Consider the following 8,175-nt stretch of genomic DNA (forward strand, 5'->3'; position numbering starts at 1 on the left):
AGCATTCACTATGGCATTCTCAAGCAGATGGGAATCCAAATCTTTTTAAACTCTCAAAGGGGCCAGAAACCCGGGTGCGCTTGCAGAAAAGAGATTGCTTATCACCCAAGCATTGCCCTTGAGTCTCCAAGAGAGTTCAGAGTGGAAAGGTCACATCGGAAACAGGGATGAAGGTACCTCGCGGTTATGACGTGTGTTTTTCACCTTTGAATCAAAATTCTGAAGAGTTCGCTCAGGAAAAATACTCTAAGTCGGTGGTGTCGAGCCAGAGCCATACCGTCCAAGGCCACAGTTTCTCACATTTAATCACCCCGCAGCCCTAGCCAGAGAGTCATAAGTGCTCTCAAGAAGGGACCGCGATCTGACCAGACTAAAGTGCTGGGGACCCTAAGGACTGCACGCGCGTGGTTCGGGACGCAGGTGCCGCGTTCTGCCAGGCTCTGCGTGCAGCCTCCAGCCTACAGCTACGTGGGTCGCCTCCACCCACCGTGACGCCGGCGCGATGAAGGCAAAGAACGTGAACTTGCTGTTCGCCTTCGTTGCGATCCTGCTCTTTTGCTTCTCCTATTTCTGTATCTCCAAGATGAACCAAACCAGTAAGGAGGGGGACGGGGACAGGAACGGTCGATCCCCATTCTGCCTCACTCGGGAGTCCCACCGCCGATGTCAGGAAGGAAGGGAGATGAGGGACACCCTGGAGGTCCCATGCCCCGACCCAGGGCTGTACCGATGGAGGGCAAAGCCCCACGTCCCCTGGCGGTTGGGCTGTAACCGGTCCTGGGAGCCACCATGAGACACGCGCTGATGGATCCGGCCCTCTGGCCTTGCGCTGGCAGGTCCCTCCAAAGCGGCCCCTCTATCTCCTCTTCCTTCTTCCAGATCTCCTCCTCCAGACACTGCAAGTGCGCCAGCACCTTTCCTCTTTTCCCAATAGCTTTAAATATTATCAGTGCGAATTTGGAGACACAGAAAGACAGCCAGATCTAGCACTTTCTCCCTTTAAAAATTAGCTGATGTTTGTTGATTCCAGCACTCGTGAGGCAGAAGCAAGCAGATCTCTATGAGTTCGAGGCCAGACAGAATTACATAGGCGCAAGAAATAAATAAATAACAACAAATTTTATGGACAGATAGCATTTTTGTTTTTAATTAAGTTCATAGTATTAATAATCGATTTGTTTGAGATATTTAAACTCAGTGAATGGAGGTGAAGATATTTTATTGTTCTTGTCTTCTTTTGTCCCCTGATCTGAATCTAGAGTCCAAGAAAAAAGTGTATGGCACAGAACAAGCATGCCAGACACTTTTTTGGAAAACAAAACAAACAAACAAACAAACAAACCCAATGATTGAGTAAATGAGTGAACAAGTCAGTAGCTGTTCCATTGTAAGCGATGGATCGATGACAATCCCCCCCTTTCTGAGGAGTTTCCACTGGGCTTAAGGGGATAACAACTATAGCTAAAGCATTAGGACTGCGGCATGAGCTCAGATGTTGGTGGGGACAGGGAAGTGTAGTGTTAGGAGCTGCGAGGCTGCGTCCTGAGCTTTACCCGAAATAATTACACGGAAACTGTAGTCTTTTAAACACTGCCTGGCCCATTAGTTCCAGCCTCTTATTGGCCAGCTCTTACATATTGATTTCTAATGGAAATCTTCCAGGGAAGATCTTAACCTGTGTCTGTCTGGGTTGGGAGAATCATGGCAACTGCCTGACTCAGCTTCTTTCTCCCAGCATTCTGTTCTGTTTACTCCACCCACCTAAGGGTTGGCCTATCAAATGGGCCAAGGCAGTTTCTTTATTAATTAACCAATCAATGAAAGCAACAGATTAGAAAGAAATCACTCCCACATCAGGGAAGGATATTATCGGACTTGACCATGTCGCCCTTGTGGAGGCGACACAGGGTAGACGCACAGACTGGTCCCCAACCTTTACATGGTGCATGGAGGATGAGGTCACATAGCAGAAGACCTCTGATGGGAAGGTACCACGGGAACCAAGGGAACACACATCTTTTTACCTACTAATAAAGTAAGGACCTTCCACAGGTGCTGAGAAAGGGACAGGTGGTGTGGGTACACTCGCAGCACCCCCGAGGCTAAGGCAGTGGGTGTGCACTCTTACAGTCTGTGAGCTCTTACGGGTACCGTTTGTCATGTCTAGATAAAGGGCCACTCCTGGGGAATTCAAGGTATCTGACTGTAGTGTGATTTGACCATTGTCAGTTAGAATGCAGGGAGCAATCTGAAACATGGTCTCCCTTCTCAGCTGAGGATTTGTGGGGACAGGATCTTGCCCGCTTTGCTCTGAGAATCCAGCACAGGCAAAAGGTCTCCCTAGTGGCTGTTCCTTTACTCCTCTGATCTTTCAGCATTTACCCCAATATCTAACCCTGGGTTTTTACTATTAAGACCAATTAGCATTCATGCTAAGTCCCACTACTTATCTTCATAACGAAATACCATCTAGATATAATGGATTAATTAAGATGTAAAATACTTTCACTTCTTTCTCTGTTTTCATAAGGGGTCACGAGAGAATTTAAACACGCAGATGTGGACTCCTTTCTTTCTTTCTCTTTCTGAGACAGTCCTGCTAGGCAGCCAGGCTGGCCTGAGTCTCACAGTCCTCCTGCCTCAGCCTCCTGGTGCGGTCAGATTTTCATTTGGGCCACCAGCTCACAAATAATGACATGGAAACTAATTATTAATAATGAAAGCTTGGCCTTGGCTTACGCTTGTCTCAACTAGGCCTCATAACTTAAATTAACCCATTTATATCAATCTGCATCCTGTCACATGCTCTTACCTCTCTTCCATCTTGTACCTCTGTTCCCTGCCCGTATCTGGCTGGCAACTCTGCCTTCCTTCTTCCCAGAGTTCTCTCTCTGCCCGGAAGTCCCGCCTATACCTCACGACTACACCAATACAGAAATACATCTTCACACAGTGTACAAATATTCCACAACATCCTGGGTGCTGACTGTGTGCTCCCACACTTAGTTTTATCCTTTTAAAAAAAATCTGAGAGCAATTCGAAGGCTTCTGTTATGAAAAGTGGGAACCAGCGATACTTAGGACCATATCAGGAACCTTTTACATTTTTAAAATTATTTTTGGCAGCATTTGTTCTAGGTAAGGAATCTACCATTGAGCTGTAGTTCCGGCCCTGGAGCCTTTTATTTACATTTTTTTTGCATTCATCTATTTATTGGGGAGGTATGGTCCAGGTGTGGAGGTCAGAGGACAACATTTGGGAGTCAGTTCTCTTCTTCTGCCATGTAAGTCCCAGGGATTGAACTCAGGGCATCAAGCTTGGTGGTAAGTGCGCTTCCTGCCATCCTGCCAGGCCCTTGGAGCTTTTGTTTATTTGTTTGCTTTTATTAGAAAGAAGTCACTAGCCAGGCATAGTGGTGCATGCCCTTAATTCGAGCACTTAGGAGACAGAGACAGGCAGATCTCTGTGGGTTAGGGGTTCAAGGCCAGCCTGGTCTGTAGAGTTATAGGGCAGCCAGGGCTATGGAGAGAGAATCTGCATAAAAATAGTCACTTTGGCCGGGTGGTGGTGGCGCACGCCTGTAATCCCAGCACTCGGGAGGCAGAGGCAGGTGGATCTCTGTGAGTTCGAGGCCAGCCAGGTCTACAAAGGGAGTTCCAGAACAGGCTCCAAAGCTACAGAGAAACCCTGTCTCGAAAAACCAAAAAAAAAAAAAAATAGTCACTTTGGTCCACTCTTTATAGAAACTGGGCTTTGTCTCACTGCTCCACAAGGATGCTCAGTGGAGCAACGCTTGCAGTTGCTGTTTAACTCAAACTTCCCACACTGATTCTGTACGGCATTGTCCCTGCTCACTGCCTGGGTACCTATGTAAGCACTGCGAGCTCCTTACTACAGCAGGGATACCTGGACTCCCCACAGAGGTTACACAAGAAGCAGGGCCAACTGTCGGTTATGTCTTTAAACACCTCTGTGTGCCTGTTTCTGTGAATAGCGCTCTCCAGGGAAAACTCTCTCTTCATGTGGACCAAATTGGTCCTTAGGGGACTGTCTCAGGCAGATTGCATCACCTGCAAGGTAACAACTCCAACACACGGTTTATTTGGCAGAGATAGTTATCCAGGGAATTCTACACACTGTACACTATGGCTACACCTCAGACGCTATCCGTGAAATGGGCACTGGGCAGTTCAGTTCTTTGATGAAAACACGATTCAGACCAAGAAGCACTAAGATCAGTTCCTATGTGGCAAATCCATTTGCTTCATTCATCCGTCTGTGTGAGAGCTGAAGGAAGTCACTGTCTCAGACCCTGGGAATTCATAAACTCACCACCACCACCACCACCCCCCCCCCCACACACACACACAGGTCTTGTTCTTAAGTGTCTGCTCCAGAGTCTCTCTTCTTGCTCAGCCAGCATACTGGCCTTAAGAGAGGGAGGGAGGGAAGGAGGGAAGGGGAGGGAGAAACAAGGGGATTGTTTGCCACATAAATCCACATTTTCTGATATAAAACAAACCATCCACTGAGTTATTTCCCTGTATTTCCCTGATATTTATGTGGTAAAATGAGAGACAGAAGTAGGCAAGACTCTGGGAGCATATACTGCAAGGTACCAAACACTCGGTAGTGGTTGTTTGAGACAAGGCCTCAGTGCATAGCCCTGACCCAGAACTCACTGTGTGGACCAGGCGAACTTGAACTCATGTCACAAAGATCCCCCTGCCTCTGCATCCTGAATTTTTTAAGTAGAATTGCAGTAAACATCAGGCCTTTTGCACACCTATAAGATTTTTTTTTTCAGTTCTGACTCACTCCCTGCTAACCTCTAACAATGGTAACAAGAAAGCTGTGGTTAGAAGCTTCTTGGTCCTCATTTACCCTGACACGTCTTTTAACTGCCTTGAAGGGCAATGCGGACGTGTTACTGTTGAGAAGGATGGAGAAGGATGGCCTACGTGAGATAACGGGTGTCCATGAGAACCTCTTCTCTAACTTCGTAGGTGGCTCTGAATTCCTTCTTCTAGGGCGTTGTCCTCACAGCAATAGAACCCTAAGATACCTAACCAACGCGCGGTGCCCCCCTCACATGATGCTTGGGATGATTCCCTCCTTCATGACTAAGCAATCTCAGCCCCCTTAGCTGGCTTCTGTGCCTGCCCATGTTGAATATCCTCAGACCCAACCAGTCTATGTTCCTGGTCATTGTGGTTTTATTTTTTTTAAAGATTTATTTATTTATTATATATACAGTCTCCATGTATGCCTGCAGACCAGAAGAGGGCACCAGATCTAGATGGTTGTGAGCCACCATGTGGTTGCTGGGAATTGAACTCAGGACCTCCGGAAGAGCAGTCAGTGCTCTTAACCTCTGAGCCATCTCTCCAGCCCCTGTGGTTTTATTTTATATTTTGTTTATTCTGGGTCTGGAATTCAGAGCCCAGTGTGTGCTAGGCAAGCCCCATACAGCAACATCCTCGACTTTCCACAGATAAACTCTTTTTAAATTTTTTTAATTTTTGTTGATTTTTTGAGACAGCGTTTCTCTGTAGCTTTAGATCCTATTTTGGAACTAACTCTTGTAGACCAGGCTGGCCTCAAACGCACAGAGATCCACCTGCCTCTGCCTCCTGAATGCTGGGATTAAAGGCATGTGTACCACCGCCCAGCTCCACAGAAAAACAATTAAACATTCATTTATAGGAAGGCCAGTGGGTTTTCTCTATGATTACAAATTGAATATATTCATAATAAGGAAAATTTGGCAAACATAAAATGCAAAGTAAAAAATAAAAATGATCATTGATAATATCATTTCTCACTATGGATATTTTTTAACATTTTGTTCTTTTAGCCTTCTGTATATGCTATATGTATATTATGATATATATTCACTTATGTCTATGTACAATTCCCATATAGTGGCATATATGTACAAATCCAAATATAGTGCCATATGTGCACAACCTCCATGTTAGTGCCATGTATGTATAAGCCTCATATAGAGTGGAATACACATACAACCCCCATGTATACTGCAATATACAACCCCTTTGTTATTGGAAAACTTCGTTTTGCCCACTGCATGTGTAACCTAGATATTTCTGTTTCCTTTGCAGGCAATCAACTAACTAATTGCAGAAACCACATTTCGGAGTTTAAGAAAAATATGCTACGTTTAAAAAATGAAAGTGAAAATCATCGCCAAAATCTAGTGCAAGTCTTGAACCAAATGAAGTACAAAATTGCCCAGATAGCAAACGCGTCAGACTTCCGTGCGTGCTGCTTTTGTCTTTGTGAATGGTCATCTGTTTCCATAAACTCGGGGGTTTAGACTTGGGTGCTTCTGACTCTAGGTTACTTTCCCCCCAGTACACAGTCTGGTTCACACGCTGTTTTACTGTGAGACATGCAGAGCTCAGGAAAGACACACGGATGATACGCTTTCCCCTCTGCACCGTGACAGTGACTCCCCATATTTTCTCTGGGTTCTACCACATCCACGATCAGTTCACAGAAGCAGTCAGCAGCTGGCATCAGCTGGCATCCCTCTTCTCTCACACACCTCTGGGCAACTAGCAGGCAACCCTTCTCCCCACCGTGTGTTAGAGGGGCCGTCCATCTTCTCCATCACCATCTCTCTGACATTGCTACTACGAATATGAGCCCCTCCTTTGTTTGCCTTTTTCAAAACTGTAGAAGGGATTATTTGGGAATGGTGAAAATAGAGTTGCTGAATGTTAAGGGGCTACAAAAAAATTATAAAGTTACAAGTTTTAACTAAGGGACATCAATCAAAGTAGCAAGATCACCGATTACAGCCCTTTTTATCCATGCCCCTCGGTCCAGGACTGGCAGTTTTGCTTGTTTCTGGTATAGCTCGCAGTGCTGGGCTGAAATTAAACACTGGTTTAAAAGTAGATACTCATCAGTAACCACTGAACTCTACCATATAGAATTATGATAACAATAACTTGCATATCTTTCCTTGAGCACTAAGTTTGTGGCTGAATTAACTATCCTTCGTTTTTTAAGAAGTTGCATCGAGCTGGAGAGATGGCTCAGCAGTTCCCAGTGCCTCTCATCCTCCCAGAGAACCAGAGCTCTGCTCCCAGCACCTGCCTCAGGAGCTGTGACCCCAGCTCCAGGGGACCTTATACCACCTTCAGGCCCCAGCAGGCACCTCACACAAGCATGCATGCTAGGGTGTGCAGCCCCCACTTCTACCTCACAAATAAACATTTTAAAAACATATTGTTGTGAACTCAGGGACCCTCCTTTCTCTTCCAGTTGAAAGGAAAGTGAGCAGACTGGGTGAGAGTGAAATACGTGCCAACGGATTTGAAGGCTTGAAGTTCTTCCTCCCTCATCTGAGGGCAGTGGAGAGAATTTACCCAGATGTAGCCACTAGCAGAGGAAAAGCAGGCGGTAAGAACAGTTAGAATTGGGAAACTGAGTTCAAGTATTTTGATTTGGGGAAGAATCTATATCTTAAATTTTCAGTTAGCATACAAAATAATGGGTTTCGTTGTGGGATATATGTGCGTCATGTGTATTGTGTATGTGTGTCATTGTGTGTGTGTCATTGTGTGTGTGTGTTGTGCGTGTGCATGCACATGTGTTTATCATCTCTCTTTGGTCATATTTGTCCCCTCACTACCGTCCCTTGTTCATCCACCCCCTTCTCAATGGTCCCCATCTTCCCCCTCCTCCAAGAAATCCCTTAGATTTTATGGCCAAGCTTTTAGATTTGAAGGTGTGAGATAGTACTATGTAGACTTCTAGCCATTAGGTGTGAATTTTGAAAAAAATAATCATTACATTTAGTGACTTGAATTTAAGTTCAATTTCATTACAGATGCTTAAAAAATTAACTGACATATGTCAGATACACACAAGGCATCTATGACGTATGTCCAGTACACATGAGGCATCTATGATATGTGTCCAGTACACAGAGGCATTATGACGTATTCCAGTACACACAAGGCACCTATGACATATGTCTAGTACACAAGGGGCATCTATGGTGTATGTTCAGTACACACGAACATCTATGATGTATGTGCAGTACACACAAAGCACCTATGACATATGTCCAGTACACATGGGGCATCTATGATATAGGTCCAGTACACACGGACATCTATGACGTATGTCCAGTACACATG

General features: G+C 45.3%; 1 protein-coding gene across 1 annotated transcript in view; it reads left to right on the top strand.

Annotated features, from left to right (window-relative positions):
• Positions 1-502: 502 nt before the first annotated feature.
• The window catches only part of Mgat4d (MGAT4 family member D), a 33,140-nt gene continuing 25,467 nt past the window's right edge, over positions 503-8,175 (top strand). Inside the window, exons 1-3 of the mRNA XM_005369552.1 lie at positions 503-596; positions 6,124-6,279; positions 7,295-7,432. Of these exons, the coding sequence (XP_005369609.1) occupies positions 503-596; positions 6,124-6,279; positions 7,295-7,432 (388 nt within the window). The remainder of the gene's footprint in view (positions 597-6,123; positions 6,280-7,294; positions 7,433-8,175) is intronic.

This window comes from Microtus ochrogaster, unplaced genomic scaffold (genome assembly GCF_000317375.1).
Source record: "Microtus ochrogaster isolate Prairie Vole_2 unplaced genomic scaffold, MicOch1.0 UNK51, whole genome shotgun sequence".
NCBI lineage: Eukaryota > Metazoa > Chordata > Mammalia > Rodentia > Cricetidae > Microtus > Microtus ochrogaster.